The sequence below is a fragment of the Drosophila innubila genome, assembly GCF_004354385.1.
Source record: "Drosophila innubila isolate TH190305 chromosome 3R unlocalized genomic scaffold, UK_Dinn_1.0 2_E_3R, whole genome shotgun sequence".
NCBI classification, from domain to species: Eukaryota; Metazoa; Arthropoda; class Insecta; order Diptera; family Drosophilidae; genus Drosophila; species Drosophila innubila.
This window is the reverse complement of record NW_022995380.1, coordinates 31394597-31410015: the sequence shown is the minus strand read 5'-3', so window position 1 is coordinate 31410015 and position 15419 is coordinate 31394597. Positions and strand designations below refer to the sequence as shown.

Here is a 15419-nt window from a genome sequence, read left to right as displayed (position 1 = left end):
AAAATTTTTAAGCTAGACTTAAATTAAATTACAAACCAATAAATTAATTTCAACCGTTCTTTATAATTTTAAAAATAGTTTGTTACAAACAAAATTGTATTTTATGGGATGAAATAAAAAATACTAATTTTTGTTAATAATAAGTCAGATTCGTTACGATAAAAATTCCCTTTAAAATATGTTGAGAACGATTTTGTATTTATACGCCACTGTATGTGCTTTTACATCAAGTAAGCTCATTATTTGAAGAAGTTGTTGTACTAAGTAATCAGTACAGTATTTACAACCGAAGAATGCACACATCAACTACGTGTATTTCTTGTATAAACATTTCAGTCTTTTAATAAACGAAAGGTGAGTGAACCTAAATAATATATTTTTTTTTAGAAATTAGTTTTATGATTATTTTTACATCCAAAACTTGTATGCCTCATGTTTAATTGTAATTCTGGGAATTATACTTCGTTGATTCATAAACTTTGGCATGGTTCGTCACATAAAAAATATGGCATCAAATAGCTGAACTGTTTGTTCCGGTCTGATAATGTATATTGCTTATCAGCAATCGAGGTACTCTTAGCTACGTCATTCGGTAGTAAATATCAGATATTTTAGTATATACTTTTTATGGTCATTGGTTAAACTAATCATACTATTATGTTTGTACAGTAACAACTAAATTCAATATGTCGTATCGCTATAAACCGCTGCTGAAAGTCCTGATCTTGGGAGACTTGTGTGTTGGAAAGACAGCATTGATGCATCGATATGTGAATAAAACCTTTACCAATGTATATAGAATAACGATTGGAGCGGACTTTAGCACCAAGGACATTGTTATAAATGATCGCCTTATCACAATGCAGGTGAGTTTCGGATTTTAATTCTTTTTTAATTACTCTGATCGTCAAATGTTGAACTAGATTTGGGATACAGCCGGGCAGGAAAGATTCCAATCACTGGGTACGGCATTCTACCGAGGAGCTGATTCCTGTATTCTCGTCTTTGATGTAACGGATCGAAAGTCGTTCAAGAATCTTGAATCATGGCGGGATGAGTTCTTAATACTGGCCAATCCAAAGGGTCCAGGACGCTTTCCCTTCATGGTGCTGGGAAATAAAGTGGACAAGGAAGAGCGTCAAGTAAAAATACTTCTTATTAAAGGGTTGAACTTCTTCAATTCACTTATTTCATATCAATTCAGGTCTCAATGAATGAAGCTCAACAGTGGTGCAAAATGCACGGCATTCCTTACTTTGAGACCTCGGCGAAGGATGGAAGCAGCGTGAATCTAGCCTTTGAGACGATCGCAAAAAGGGTCTTGGAAGTGGAGGAAAATGAAGAGCACGACGACGACATAGCCGATTCTTGCATAGTTTTAGATGAAAAGCCTAAGAGTCAAACAAAGTGTATATGCAAATAAGTAATCGGAAAGTAAAATTAATTTTTACTAATGAATTAATAATGACTTATACCACTACTAAAAAATAATAATTAAAATATATAATCAAATTTTTATTTCGAATTCTTACTCATTAAAAATTAACATCTTATAATAAGCTAAACAACAATACATTTGTCTCTTTTAAAACAGCTTAACTTTTTCATATTTAACTATATACTATATTTTGTGAAATCATATTAAAAATTAAGTGTGCAATTTTTTTTCTTTTATGTAAGCCTTTATTTATAAGCTCCGACCGCAAGGAGAGTTTCTGATATCGACCGATGTATTTTGAGAACGTTTTAATGGATACGCCTCTAGAAGTAAGCACAGTAGGTTGTAGGAATAATCAGTTCTACATTTACAGCCGTTGAAGGCATACGCAGACTAATATCTCAATAACAATTTCTAGAGGTAAGTAAATAAAAATCAAAAACTTCGTGAAAAATTAGTTTCATTATTGTAAATTCTACAATGCATCCATGTTCAATAATAGTTATCCGATGATTAATAAACTGTGTCATGGTAAAATTAGAACATCTTGAGGATAAATTCAAAAAAAAAAAAAATTTTGTTTTGTTCAATTGTGAGTTTAAAGTTCCGCTTCACCTTTTTCTGGAAATGCTCTTGAAACAAATATTATTTAATTATTATAATATTATAATTATTTGTTCGTACTTTAAAAAAAACGAAAGCAAATTATTTTTTAAAAATTATTTTCTATTTTAAAAGTTGTACAGTTACAACAAACTAAAATGCCTTATAGCAAAACACCACTGCTGAAAGTCCTGATCTTGGGAGACAGTTCCGTTGGGAAAACAGCCTTGATGCATCGATATGTTCAAGAAGTCTTTTCTACTACTTATAAAAACACGGTTGGTGTGGACATTTCCACTAAGAATATTGAAGTAAATGGTCGCAGGATCGCAATGCAGGTCAGTAAACGCCCAAAGGAATGATTAAAATTGTACTTTTCGTAGTGATCATTTTCTAGATTTGGGATACGGCCGGACAGGAGAGATTCCAGGCCATGGGTTCGGCATTCTACCGCGGAGCTGATTGCTGTATCCTCGTCTATGATATAACGAATCGAAGTTCATTTAATAGTCTTAATTCGTGGCGTGATGAGTTCTTAATACAGGCCAACTCACAGGATCCGCATAAATTTCCGTTTATTGTGCTGGGCAATAAAGTGGACTTGTCCAGCCACCGGGAAGTCCCATTGAAAGCAGTTTATCAGTGGCTCAATTTGTACGACATGCCCTACTTTGAGACCTCGGCGAAGGATGGAATCAGCGTAAATCAAGCCTTTGAAGCTGTAGCAAAAAGGGTTCTGGAACTGGAGGATAAACAAGAGATTGGCGATGACTTTACCGATTCTATAGTATTGAATGAGAAACCCAAGACAAACCCAAGTTCCTCAAAGTGTTCATGCTCATAATTTAACGTAATACAACTAGTATTATATAGAATAAATAAAATCAATGGTGACTTATTAAGTAATTATTAACTCCGATAACTGCAAATTCAAAACAGAAAATGTAATTCCGTTGGAAAGTGGAACAAAGGGAAGGGAACTCCTAAAAATTAATTCGCTGGCATGCTCAAAATCCAGAAAATGCCAGATATCATACCAGGCGAACAGCATCTTAAGCGCATCACGATATCCACAACATGGCCACAATGGCGCTCTTTTGTGATTGGCCCTTTGATTTCGAACAGGAGAGCGCTGTGGAATCTAAGATCCAGCGAGAGCGCGCTCTGTTGTGATTGGCCGATATGCATGTGTGGGTGAGTGCTTACACTGCTTAGCGCTTGGAAACGGTGAGCACTTAAATGTGAACTTCATTTAGCAATAAATTAAAATTAACAAAGAATATTTAAAATTCAATTTTAAATAAAATAAAGGTTATCATTTTTATGAAGGTTTGAAATTCTTCGCCGCTCGGCGAGAGTTTAAAAATTTAATTCTAAAAAAAAATTATTTAAATATCAACAAAGTCACTAGATTTTACCTCGTGTACAGCCGTTTTTTCTGGGATTAACATATATTAAAAATATGTGTATTTAAGCCAAACTGCAAAATCATGAAATTACCAGATGTAATACCTACAACCACAACATCCACAATTGGTCCCAAATAATTGGAAGCTAAGCTTTTTCGTGATTATTGGATAAATATTTTCCTATCTCTATCCCTATGCGAAAATAAACAACTTTCCTATGTCTGTCTTTAGTTGTCTTCACAATCTTATTAAATTTTGTTGTCCTTTTTTAAAAGACCCGATTATTTAAATGTTGTTTTATACGAGTAAATTAAGGTAAAATATATATTATTTTATATTTATCGATTAATGATACGATAGTTTTTGACTGAGTTGGCATGTCTGCGACAGGAAAGTGCTACCCATAAATAAGCTTAAAAGAAACCGACTACTGCAGAGGATCGATATCAGTACTATTCTATTAAAAAAAAGCAACATACTTTACACTTACAGCTGTAAATCTTATCTCGTAGAACGAAAGAACGTGCGTTATAGCAGCTCTTTATACGTCGTATTTTGAGCCCTTACTGCCAGAAGAATTGCTAAAAAGAATTGTGGGAAATACCCCATCCTGAAATACTTGTGAGTAGAAACAGAGATACATACTATATATGTAAATATCTCCCAACGAAAGGCTGAAAATCTTTATGTTTGTTAATATATACAGTCAACACAAGAAATGTTCGTACACTTTAAATATACATACACGTATATCGATTACAGATAAATAAAATTAGTTAAAGTGGTTGTTAAAATAATATTTTGAAAACAATATTACTTTAGAGTGAACACAAGTGAAATATTCGTTGAAGTATAAAAATCTAGTGTACGAATAAATTTAGGGTTGACTGTGTAAGGTTCCTTATCAGATTGTTTGATTTGTTTAATTTATGTAAATATTTACAGAAACAACAAAATAACATGACGAGTCCCCTAAAATTAAAGCAAAAAGTCCTCATTGTGGGAAACTCGGGCGTTGGAAAATCGGCACTGATTCAACAATATGTAGACGAAATATTTACGGATACTGTAGCAACGGTTGCTGTAGACATTAGCGTTAAAAAAATTGTTATAAACAATAACGTGATAACATTGCAGGTGATTAATTGACTTCAACTCGCTATTTACTGATCGCTTTAATTGTTTATGATTTTAATAGATTTGGGATACTGCCGGCCAGGAACGACACCGAGCCATTTCCAAGGCATACTACCGAGGAGCGGATTCTTGTATCCTCGTTTTTGATGTAACTGATCGAACATCGTTTAAGGATCTTGATTCTTGGCGTGATGAATTCTTAATTCAAGTCAATCCGCAGAATTCAGAGCATTTTCCCTTTGTTGTACTGGGCAATAAAGTGGACTTGAATAATCGTAACGTAAGTAAATATTTATCTAAGAAACCACAAATTATAATATTGTTTCATTCGAATTCAGGTATCAACAGAAGAGGCCCAACTGTGGTGCAAGAAACATAAAATTCCCTACTTTGAGACCTCGGCGAAGGATGGAAGCAGCTTAAAAGATGCATTCAAGACAGTGGCGCAAAAAGTCTTTGCGACGAAAGCAATTGACGACGATGCTGGTTCTTTCCTCTTAAGTAAAGATCCGCAGGTCCTCAAAAGTTCTGAAAGTCTTTGTACCTGTACAAATAATTATGTAAATATAAATGCCGAAAAATGTGTGTAAACTTTATTGCGAATAAAAAAATTTATTAGCTTGGCGATAATTGCGGTTGACTTTGACGATACTTGGAGTTTCTACGTTATGGAAATATTACCTGCACTAGCAGAAGTACCAAGAACAGAATCAGTCATTTTTTAAACTTACAGCAGTGTGTTTTTGAATAAGTTGGCAGGACTGCGACAGAAAAGTGCTACCCATGATAAAAAAACAGCTGTTTAGGTTTGTCTACATTTCAAATCGCTTCTGGGCTTGCTTGAATTTTCTCTTGCTGACAATTATGTTTGCCCGACATTCAATTTGAAGGAAAGAATCGATTTGTCGATCTGTCTCGACTTTACAATAGCAACAATACTTGAAAGTGGGGTAAAATGTAACTTATTTAAATGCAATTTGATACTTTAAGATTTACACTAAATATTTATTTTAAACTTAACGAATATTAAATATAACAGCGGCAAAGTTTTTTACTGAGTTGGCAGGACTGCGACAGAAAAGTGTTACCCATAATTAAAGTCAGCTGTTAATGTATGTTTACATTTCGATTCGCGCTGCAGCCTCGAATTGCCTCAAGTCGCGTCCGTTGCACCGTCGTCGTAATGGGTTGAACAGTTTTGTCTGCTTATATACAAAATGGACATATGTATGTAATGTGTGTATCCAGAATTGAAAAAAGCATGCCTTTATTCCTAAACTCCCACCACAAAAGATAGGCAGTGGCGCACGCTGGGGAGAGTTCTTCATCATATAGGTGGATACATATAGATATCATGACCTTAAAACCCCTCTTGAAATTCCTGCATACGCCTCTGCTTGAGATGATTCGCTGATTCATTTCCTTCGTGGAGTGCGAATTCTTTTTAACAATCAATGAGCATAATATGAGAAAGAAAGGGGAATTTATAGCTGTGTTCGCCGATTTCGTTCTCATATAGTGCCTGGTTGATCTACAGTCAAGTTTATTTCCGTGAAGCACTGTCGCTTGATAAAAATCTTGTGTACATATATACAGTATATAATCAGATTGTATGTTTAAAGGTGATGCATAAGGTGTGTGGTGCCTACGAATACATATATAAATATACGGACATGGCTTTATCGAGTCGGCTGTTGATGCTGAACAAGAATATATATACTTTATAGGGTCGGAGATGCCTCCTTCTCCCTGTTGCATACACTCCAACGAACACAATATACCCTTTTACTTATTTTTCAAGTAACGGGAATAAAAATGTGTATGTATATAATATCTCTTCTACTTTTATAGTGGGAAAAAAGAGAGCAGCATGTCGTACAATTATAAGCCATTCTTGAAAGTCCTGCTCTTGGGAAACCCGAACGTTGGGAAAACAGCCCTCGTGAATCGATACGTCAACGAAGTATTTGACAATAACTATAAAGTGACGATTGGCGCCGACTATTTCACTAAGGATATTTTCTTAGCTGATCGCATAGCCTCATTGCAGGCAAGTACTTGACAATAATTATTCGGTCTATAGATATGACTGATATAATCATTCTAGATTTGGGATACGGCCGGTATGGAACGATTTCAATCTCTGGGCTCGGCGTTCTATCGAGGAGCTGATTGCTGCGTCCTCGTCTTCGATGTCACAAATCGAAGTTCATTTGATAGTCTTAATTCATGGCGTGATGAATTCTTTATACAGACCAATCCCCCTGATCCACAGAAATTTCCGTTTATCGTGCTGGGCAATAAATCGGATAAAACAGATAAAAGACAAGTAAGTAACAAAAAAATGATACCCCATACTCGTAATCTACGGTAAATTCTAAGATATTTTTTTTTACCAAGAAACTATAGTTCTAAAATTAATTCCTAGTTTCCGCTTTTTGAGTTGAAAAACGTGTTTTTTGAATATTTTTATCATAATTTATTACCATATCTTTAGTATTTTTAGTCCGATCCTGACAAGATTGGTATCAAAACTTGTGTTAGGACCAGGACCAGGATACAAAGACAAATTGTCCTTAAAACATAATTTTCGTCCTTGCAAGGACTAAAAACGCTAAATATTTCAACTCAAAATGGAATTGAATTTAGAACTATAGTTTCTTGGTGAAAACATCTTAGAATTGACCGTAGATTATGAACATGGGGTACCATTTGTGAATTTTTTTTTTTTTGTTCGAAAAAATCGATGTACATATATTTATCTTATTTAAGAATAATATTTCTGTTCTGACGTAATTCAATATAGGTTACAATGAGGGAGGCCCAACAGTGGTGTAAGATGCGCGACATCACCTATTATGAGACCTCGGCAAAAGACGATAGTTGCGTGGATGTAGCCTTTGAGACAATAACGGCTTTAGTCCTGGATTCAAAACCGGAACATGAGTATATCGCCGATTTTTCAGACTCCTTTATAGTTGTAGATGGACCGTCTCGTTGGCTACCAAGGTGCTGGTGTTAATCTGGTGTTATCTATAATCATAAGCCATATGCGTATTTCATTCTTTGTAACAAAGAAACTAATAATAATTACTAATAATAAATATTAATATTGACTTTTTTAATTAGCGACTTTTTAAAATGGACTGCTGATATGCAATAATATTAAAAATGTAACAAAACATGTTTGAGAACATAAGAGCAGCTGTGGACTCTAAGCATTTTCTAGCTTTATTTTTAATCAACTTCAATCTGTCATAACTTTGTCAAAACTGAACCGATTTTCAAGCGGGATATCGTTTTGATAATTTTTTGGCCTCTACTACAACTAAATTTACAGTAAATAAAATCTAGATTAATTAAAATACACATCGAACGTGTGAACCAAAATTCGAACATTTCAATTTTTCTCCCTTCTTATCAGTTTTTAGCTTAATTAAGCTCATGATTCATCGAGAGAGAGAGAGAGAGAGCAACTTCTGTATGATAAAAGAGAGCAGTAAATAATAGAGGCGGATTAATCAGAAAGCCTTAGTTCTTAAAGCAAAAAAATCGGTGCAAGATGTTGCTCACAGAATTACTATTGGCATTTTAATTTCAACTTTATATTTGAGTGTACGTATTTGCAATCTCCTTTTAAAAAGTAATTTTATATTTAATCAAATAATTCACTGTTTATTTTTTTAATGAGTGATCGAAGCAATTAATTCAAATTTTTTCGGCTTTTAGAGATATAGCATTTCACAATGATTGCAAACGAAGACAGCTGCTTCACTAGCCAGGAAGTAATTCCCGATTCCTCAAGTTTGTCAACTTCTAAAAGCAAAGGAGTAATTCCTAAGCAAGCATTTGAAGGCTATTACTCTCCAGTTCCGGATCGACATGCTGCCGAGTACAACATGAACCACAAGAAACGCGGCATGGCTATAATCTTCAATCATAAGAATTTCGATGAACGAATGGGACAGGACACTCGGCACGGCACCGATGTGGACGTTGCGAATTTAGAGAGAGTGCTCCAGCAGCTTCACTTTGATGTTATCCAATACAAAGACTTGTGCCACAATGAGATTGTGAGAGTCGTTAAGAGAGCTGCATCGGAAAATCACGAGAACAACGATTGCATTTTAATTGCCATACTCTCCCATGGAATTAAGGGCTATATTTTTGCCAACGACGGTATGTATAAGCTAGCGGATATCTGTGACTTCTTTACGCCCAACAATTGTCCCACGCTGGCTGGCAAACCGAAGCTGTTCTTTGTGCAGGCTTGCCAGGGAGATCAAATGGATGGAGGCGTCACAATGAAAGTGCAAACCGACGGCAGCTCCGATGTTAGCTACAAGATTCCGCTACATGCGGACTTCCTCATTGCCTACTCCACCTTACCGGGCTTTTACTCCTGGCGCAATCAAAAAAAAGGCTCCTGGTTTATTCAGAGCCTGTGCCTGGAGCTGGAAAGCAATGGAAAACACTTGGACTTGATGACTCTGCTGACATTCGTCTGCCGGCGTGTTGCCGTGAAGTTTGAGTCTAACACTGATAATCCAGATATGCATCAAAAGAAGCAGATCCCTTGCATTACCACAATGCTTACCCGCACCGTATTATTCAACGACAAGCCTATGAATAATTCCAAATGCTTTTAAAACTTACTGACTCAGTATATGTTCTGCATTAAAGTTTTTATTAATTTCCTTAAAAAAAATTTTGACTGTGGATCCAGGACAGTTTTTGCTAGGACAGCGATATTTGAATATAATTATATTATCATATAAAAAAAGTAATAATAATCATATAAATATATCGCATAAAAAATATATAAAAATAATAATAATAATTATTATATAAAAATATCGCAAGAAATATATACAAAAATATCAAATCAAAATATCGCAGAAATATTATATGGGGATTTTAAATGAAAACATCGCATAAAATATATAAATATAGCAAAAATATCAAATAAAAATACCGCAAAGAAATATTTGATTTGAACCAAATCTGGTCAGAATGAACAAAACATTATTGTATATTTTATCAGTTTGATTAAAACAAACAACTTTTTCATACTATGACTTAATTTTCGCTATATGACATAGTGGTCCGATCCAAAAATAAAAACAAACGTGATCTGCCTGTGGTATTCAGGAACCTACATACCAAGTTTGAAGTCTCTAGATTTTATGGTTTTTGAGATCGACGCGTTCAAACAGACGGACTGACGGCCATGGCCCAATCGACTCTGCTGTTGATCCTGATCAAGAATATATATACTTTGTGGGGTCTGCCACGCCCCCTTACATTCTGCCAAACACAATATACCCTTTTTTGCCCATTTTTAATGGGCTCAGGGTACAAAAAAAGGCAAAAAATATATAAAAGTATTGCAAAAAATAATAATAAAATTATGAAATTATAATACATAAAACTATCATATAAAAATATCGTAAAAAACTATCGTATAAAACTATCGGATAAGACTATCGTATTTAACCATCGCATAAAACAATCTTATAAAAATCGGAAAAACAATTTTCCAAATTTTTTTACATTATTCAAGAACTTATTTTCAATGCTTATTAAAATGGGCTTTCATTGGCATTACTAATTGCCACGGAAAAATTTTAAATTTAATTTCAATTAAATAATTTTCACTAGCACTACTTTTTCAATGCTAGTGAAATGACGATTTAGCTAGCACTACTTTTTTCAATGCTAGTGAAATTAAATTTCATAAGCACTACTTTTTTCAATGCTAGTGAAATAAAATTTTATTTTTAATTAAAAAGTAATGATAATGCTTATGGACCCAACTCTGGTATATAGGAGTATAAGGAGTATTTGTGAAACAAATAGAGGTAAATCGTTTTAATTTATTTTTGTAATGTAAACTAAGTGATTTTCTTATAAATGCAAATTCTTTTATTTATTAAATGAAAAAATAATGCTAGCACCAAAACTGGTTTTATTCGCGTCGTTATCTTTCTTATCAGTTCTTTCTTATTTCCCTTTTCTTTTCCAGTATGATTCAAGAGAGCTGTAAATAAGCAAAAACATTTAGTTCTTTAAGCAGACAAATCGGTGCAAGACATTGCAAACCAAATTTACTTTTGATATATTTTTAAATTTTATATTTAAATGTACGTAATTGCATTCTCTTCGAAAATAATTAATTTACTTTTAATCAAACACTTTACTGATAGTTGATTATTTTTAGTGAGTGATCATAACCAATTGATAATAATAATTTTCTATTCTATTGCGAAAAAGAGTTTTACAATGATTGCGAACAAAGGAGACGACTCCACTGACAGGGAAGTAATTCAAAATGCAGATGATTCAACAGATGCCGGCTTGGAGGGTCCCAAATCCGCAAGCTCCACGACTTCCAAAAACAGAGTAGCAATTCCTAAGCAAGTTTTTAAGAGCTATAACTCTCCAGTTCCGCATCGACACGCTGCCGAGTACAACATGAACCACAAGAAACGCGGCATGGCTATAATCTTCAATCATAAGAATTTCGATGAACGAATGGAACAGAACCCTCGTGTCGGCACCGAAGTGGACGGTGCGAATTTAGAGAGAGTGCTCCAGCAGCTTCACTTTGATGTTATCCAACACAAAGACTTTTGCTACAACGAGATTGTGAGAGTCGTTAAGAGAGCTGCATCGGAAAATCACGAGAACAACGATTGCATTTTAATTGCCATACTCTCCCATGGAATTAAGGGCTATATTTGCTAACGACGTAATGTATAAGCTAGCGGATATCTGTGACTTCTTTACGCCCAACAATTGTCCCACGCTGGCTGGCAAACCGAAGCTGTTCTTTGTGCAGGCTTGCCAGGGAGATCAAATGGATGGAGGCGTCACAATGAAAGTGCAAACCGACGGCGACTCCAAAATGGGCTACAAAATACCGCTCCATGCCGATTTTCTTATTGCCTACTCCACCATACCAGGCTTCTACGCCTGGCGGAGTACAGTAAACGGCTCGTGGTTTATTCAGAGCCTGTGCCTGGAGCTGGAAACGAATGGAAAACGCTTAGACTTGATGACTCTGCTGACATTTGTCTGCCGGCGTGTTGCCGTCGACTTTGAGTCCCGCACAAATGAGCCATACATGGATTACAAGAAGCAGATTCCTTGCATTACCACAATGCTTACGCGCATTGTATTATTCAACGATAAGCCAAAAACAAATTCCAAAATTTTTTAAATTTTACAGCTGACTTTGTTTATTTTTGTACATTTACCAACACTTTTGTAAATAAAATACATTCACATTTTACAATACTGTTGCTGTTGATATTCTTAAAAAAATAATTACAAATATTACTATTTTATAATCTTTTATTTATAGATATTAATCATTATTCAATTGATCAACAAAACTTGCATTGTATTATTGCCCTAATATGTTAAAGACCACTATATATCGCGACTGTTAATTGTTACTCACTTGGCACTGTTTATGCTTGTACATCTCTAACTTGTAATGTTAAATTAACAGCTGTACTCTGCGACTGTGATGTTATTGTAAAATTTCAGCCAACTGCTGTTTAATTTAAGTGCAAGCTTAATGCACAGCTAACTGCCAAATACATTAAATTTTTATTGATTTATAATTTGCAATGTTGCACACGATAACAGCGATAATAAAAAAACATTTTTACATATGTAAATGGCAAATTTAAAACACTAGGCACATAAATCAGTGCTGGCAAGTTTTGAGTTGAAACATAGCTGTTTACGATTCTAAACTATAATTTCTGATTCGACAGAATTCTCATCAACCTAAATTTAGTTTAAGGTATGTTTTGGAGACATCGAATTTGTGGCAGCATTTATCATGACACGGATCCCGATATTTTGGTTTAGCTCAATTGACACTGCCGGATATTTAAAATGGTAATATAACAGAGTATATATCGATTCACAACAAATGCATAGTTATTTTTAATATTATCACGGACAAAGTTGCTTAATTTGAAAGCAAGATTTTCACACTGTTTTAGAAAAAGTATACATACACATATATTCCAGTTTTCTACTAGCTATAAAATAGCTAAGTTGGCAACAGTGCAGTTTAAACTGTTATTAAAATTTTTTGCAAAATGTTAAGTGGTGCGACGCCATGAGAGCATAACAGAAAACAATTATTCCGCACAAAAACAACAACAACAACATCGAAGGCAACGATACAACAAACAAAAGCAAACAGAAAAGAAACTGCAACAACTGCGCTGCAGTTTCACGTTGCATTCCTTTGTTGTAACAACACAAGTTCTCGGATCGGATCGTATCGTATCGTATAGTATCTCACGCATTGTTATCAATTGAGGGATAATAAGTGAACATTTTTTGCCTGGAACAATAACCCGCTTTAACTGTGACTCATCACTAAAAATTTCACAATGGCTGCGAATAAAATGAATGAATTGGAGTCTACGGATCAGGTGGGAATACGTGAGGTGTCCACCAACACAGACGACTTAACTGATGCCTTTGGCTCTGTCGGCGCTGGCAGCAGCAGCGGCGTCGGCGTCTCAACTTCTGTGTACCACAGCAATGCGTATGGAAGCGGAGCAATTGGCCAGTTGGCCAGCAATGGCTACAGCTCCTCCTCCTCCGGCTACCACAAGTATGTGGCCAAAATGGTCACCGATAGACATGCCGCCGAGTACAACATGAGGCACAAGAATCGCGGCATGGCTTTAATCTTTAACCATGAGCATTTCGATGTGCCCACCTTGAAATCTCGTGCAGGCACCAATGTGGACTGTGAGAATCTGACGCGGGTGCTCAAACAACTGGACTTTGAGGTGAATGTGTACAAGGATTGTCGCTACAAGGAGATACTCAGCACCATTGAGTATGCTTCATCACAGAATCACGAGGACAACGATTGCATATTGATTGCGATACTCTCACATGGCGAAATGGGTTATATCTATGCCAAGGACATGCAGTACAAGCTGGACAACATCTGGAGTCTCTTTACCGCCAATCACTGTCCCACGTTGGCTGGCAAACCGAAGCTATTCTTTATACAGGCTTGTCAGGGAGATCGCTTGGATACCGGCGTGACCCTACAACGTGGACGCACTGAAACCGACGGCGATTCCTCCATGAGTTATAAGATACCCATACATGCGGACTTTCTCATTGCCTACTCCACCATACCGGGTTTCTACTCCTGGCGGAATACCACTCGGGGCAGCTGGTTTATGCAGAGTCTGTGCGCCGAGTTGGCCGCCAATGGCAAACGTCTGGACATGCTCACCCTCTTGACCTTTGTGTGTCAGCGTGTTGCCGTTGACTTTGAGTCCTGCACACCGGATACGCCGGAGATGCATCAGCAAAAGCAAATACCCTGTATTACCACAATGCTAACGCGTATTTTATTATTCAGCGATAAGCAAAAATCACCGACTGGACGCAATTGATTCCCACTCGGCATATGACTAACTAACATCTAATAATGCGGGCGGTGTGATATCTAGAGGAAATCATTAATAACTCAACCATCTACACATTCGTAAACTGTACACTTTTATACAAATCTACAAATCTACAAATCAACAAATCATATTATGATTAGCAATTATTTCTATATGTACTGATTGCCTGCTCCTGCCATGTCAAAGTTTAGTAATTCTTCTTAGCTCTTAAAAATAATGCTGTATTTAAATATTTTTTATAAACTCTATTTTTGCATTTTTTCAAACAAGTTTTTAAACGTATTCGTATTTATGTATTTAAGCGGAAAAAAAAAACAAATAAAGTTTCTACAACCAAGTCAACCTCCAACTATTTTTATGCAATTTTCAAAGATCCTGCCTATTACTAAACATGTAACTATTCATTGTCCCTAGTCCTTAAAGATTTAAAACTATTTCAGAAACGCAAAGAATATAAGATACAAAGTTTTTATTACATTAAAAGGGAAAATATTTTTATAAAATCAATATGTACTCTCTGTTAGTGAAGTAATTACTTCGATGTAATAAATAATCACAAATTTTAAATGTTTTAACTTCTGTTTTCTTACTTTCCTATAGTTGCTTATAGTTCTTAGAGTAAGTTAAAGAAGTCAAAAAAAAAAATTAACTTCTTTTAAATGTAACTTTGAAAAAAAATGCATTTTTATTCCTTTTTGGGCTATAAATTCTTTTTTTTTAATATTTCCTTATGGTTTCTTGCGACAGGTATAATAAATAATTAGGTCTGTTCCGGCTTTCACTTAACCTGTTCTAATTTCATTCCGGAAATATTTAGCGTATTGAGCTGCTGAATTTATGTCTGATAAGATGACAAAAAGATTATTTTTAAGAAAGATACATTTTTTAATAAAAAAAGCTAGCTTAATTCTTTGGTTTGAAATAAAAAGGTTATTAAATATGAATTCCAATTATTTAGTGCATTGATTTTTAAGGATACCCTTGTAGCACTAGGAATTATGAATTTATAAATAGTTAGCCAGAATGCATCTTGAAAAATAAATTTACTGAAATCATAAAAAAAAAGAAAATAAAAACTGGAGCAGGCCTGAATATGTTTTTTGGTATTAAACTATTTTTGAAAGACCAAAACAAAAATATCATTCCTTTATCAGACAAATTACATACTCAGGGGTGTTACAAAAATCGAAACCAACCGAAAATCTTTCAAAAAATTATGGAGTAATTATGAAATCCTATAAAAAGTAAAATGGGAATATGTCCTTGTGTTTACTTTTAAAAATCAAAACATATATGTGATTATTTTTTCAGTCAAAACATACACTTAACTTTGAATTAGGTAAATTGAAAAGAAAAAACACAAAG

At 34.9% G+C, this 15419-nt stretch overlaps 5 protein-coding genes and 1 pseudogene across 9 annotated transcripts; all 6 read left to right on the top strand.

Moving 5' to 3' along the window:
• The first annotated feature begins 280 nt into the window (after window positions 1-280).
• Window positions 281-2947, top strand: LOC117792864 (ras-related protein Rab-7a-like). 3 transcript variants are annotated; one of them, XM_034633166.1, is made up of 4 exons: window positions 281-354; window positions 670-866; window positions 924-1142; window positions 1205-1469. In XM_034633166.1, exons 2-4 carry the CDS (start codon window positions 687-689, stop codon window positions 1421-1423), a joined length of 618 nt encoding a protein of 205 aa, XP_034489057.1. In that variant the 5' UTR covers window positions 281-354; window positions 670-686; the 3' UTR covers window positions 1424-1469. The 3 variants fall into 3 exon arrangements, with proteins under 3 accessions (XP_034489057.1, XP_034489058.1, XP_034489056.1); XM_034633167.1 differs by lacking the exons at window positions 924-1142; window positions 1205-1469 and adding an exon at window positions 2439-2947 and having other exon boundaries at window positions 340-354; window positions 718-866; XM_034633165.1 differs by lacking the exons at window positions 281-354; window positions 670-866; window positions 924-1142; window positions 1205-1469 and adding exons at window positions 1798-1858; window positions 2177-2379; window positions 2439-2947.
• Window positions 2948-3948: 1001 nt separating this feature from the next.
• Window positions 3949-5217, top strand: LOC117792863 (ras-related protein Rab-7a-like). Its single transcript, XM_034633164.1, has 4 exons — window positions 3949-4071; window positions 4396-4587; window positions 4649-4867; window positions 4926-5217. The coding sequence occupies exons 2-4, from the start codon at window positions 4411-4413 to the stop codon at window positions 5175-5177; spliced, it is 648 nt and encodes a 215-aa protein (XP_034489055.1). The 5' UTR covers window positions 3949-4071; window positions 4396-4410; the 3' UTR covers window positions 5178-5217.
• A 791-nt stretch (window positions 5218-6008) lies between these two features.
• Window positions 6009-7639, top strand: LOC117792861 (ras-related protein rab7-like). Of its 3 annotated transcripts, none has more exons than XM_034633163.1 (4): window positions 6009-6209; window positions 6439-6637; window positions 6695-6916; window positions 7394-7639. In XM_034633163.1, exons 2-4 carry the CDS (start codon window positions 6458-6460, stop codon window positions 7607-7609), a joined length of 618 nt encoding a protein of 205 aa, XP_034489054.1. In that variant the 5' UTR covers window positions 6009-6209; window positions 6439-6457; the 3' UTR covers window positions 7610-7639. The 3 variants fall into 3 exon arrangements, with proteins under 3 accessions (XP_034489054.1, XP_034489052.1, XP_034489053.1); XM_034633161.1 differs by having other exon boundaries at window positions 6009-6245; window positions 6434-6637; XM_034633162.1 differs by having other exon boundaries at window positions 6010-6221.
• Window positions 7640-8252: 613 nt separating this feature from the next.
• LOC117792859 (caspase-like) lies at window positions 8253-9247 on the top strand. The gene has a single exon (XM_034633159.1). The coding sequence runs from the start codon at window positions 8334-8336 to the stop codon at window positions 9234-9236; it is 903 nt and encodes a 300-aa protein (XP_034489050.1). The 5' UTR covers window positions 8253-8333; the 3' UTR covers window positions 9237-9247.
• Window positions 9248-10869: 1622 nt separating this feature from the next.
• Window positions 10870-11884, top strand: LOC117789544 (annotated as a pseudogene).
• Window positions 11885-12703: 819 nt separating this feature from the next.
• LOC117792857 (caspase) lies at window positions 12704-14629 on the top strand. Its single transcript, XM_034633157.1, has one exon. The coding sequence runs from the start codon at window positions 13008-13010 to the stop codon at window positions 14037-14039; it is 1032 nt and encodes a 343-aa protein (XP_034489048.1). The 5' UTR covers window positions 12704-13007; the 3' UTR covers window positions 14040-14629.
• Window positions 14630-15419: the final 790 nt, after the last annotated feature.

What these genes read in the sequence shown, in the direction of transcription:
- LOC117792864 (XM_034633165.1), top strand. Translation starts at nt 2,200, where the DNA reads ATGCCTTATAGCAAAACACCACTGCTGAAAGTCCTGATCTTGGGAGAC. An exon ending in GTCGCAGGATCGCAATGCAG is followed by an intron (nt 2,380 to 2,438) that starts GTCAGTAAACGC and finishes ATCATTTTCTAG; the next exon opens with ATTTGGGATACGGCCGGACA.
- LOC117792859 (XM_034633159.1), top strand. Translation starts at nt 8,334, where the DNA reads ATGATTGCAAACGAAGACAGCTGCTTCACTAGCCAGGAAGTAATTCCC.
- LOC117792857 (XM_034633157.1), top strand. Translation starts at nt 13,008, where the DNA reads ATGGCTGCGAATAAAATGAATGAATTGGAGTCTACGGATCAGGTGGGA.
- LOC117792861 (XM_034633161.1), top strand. Translation starts at nt 6,213, where the DNA reads ATGCATAAGGTGTGTGGTGCCTACGAATACATA. An exon ending in ATCGCATAGCCTCATTGCAG is followed by an intron (nt 6,638 to 6,694) that starts GCAAGTACTTGA and finishes TAATCATTCTAG; the next exon opens with ATTTGGGATACGGCCGGTAT. An exon ending in ATAAAACAGATAAAAGACAA is followed by an intron (nt 6,917 to 7,393) that starts GTAAGTAACAAA and finishes AATTCAATATAG; the next exon opens with GTTACAATGAGGGAGGCCCA.
- LOC117792863 (XM_034633164.1), top strand. Translation starts at nt 4,411, where the DNA reads ATGACGAGTCCCCTAAAATTAAAGCAAAAAGTCCTCATTGTGGGAAAC. An exon ending in ATAACGTGATAACATTGCAG is followed by an intron (nt 4,588 to 4,648) that starts GTGATTAATTGA and finishes TGATTTTAATAG; the next exon opens with ATTTGGGATACTGCCGGCCA. An exon ending in TGGACTTGAATAATCGTAAC is followed by an intron (nt 4,868 to 4,925) that starts GTAAGTAAATAT and finishes ATTCGAATTCAG; the next exon opens with GTATCAACAGAAGAGGCCCA.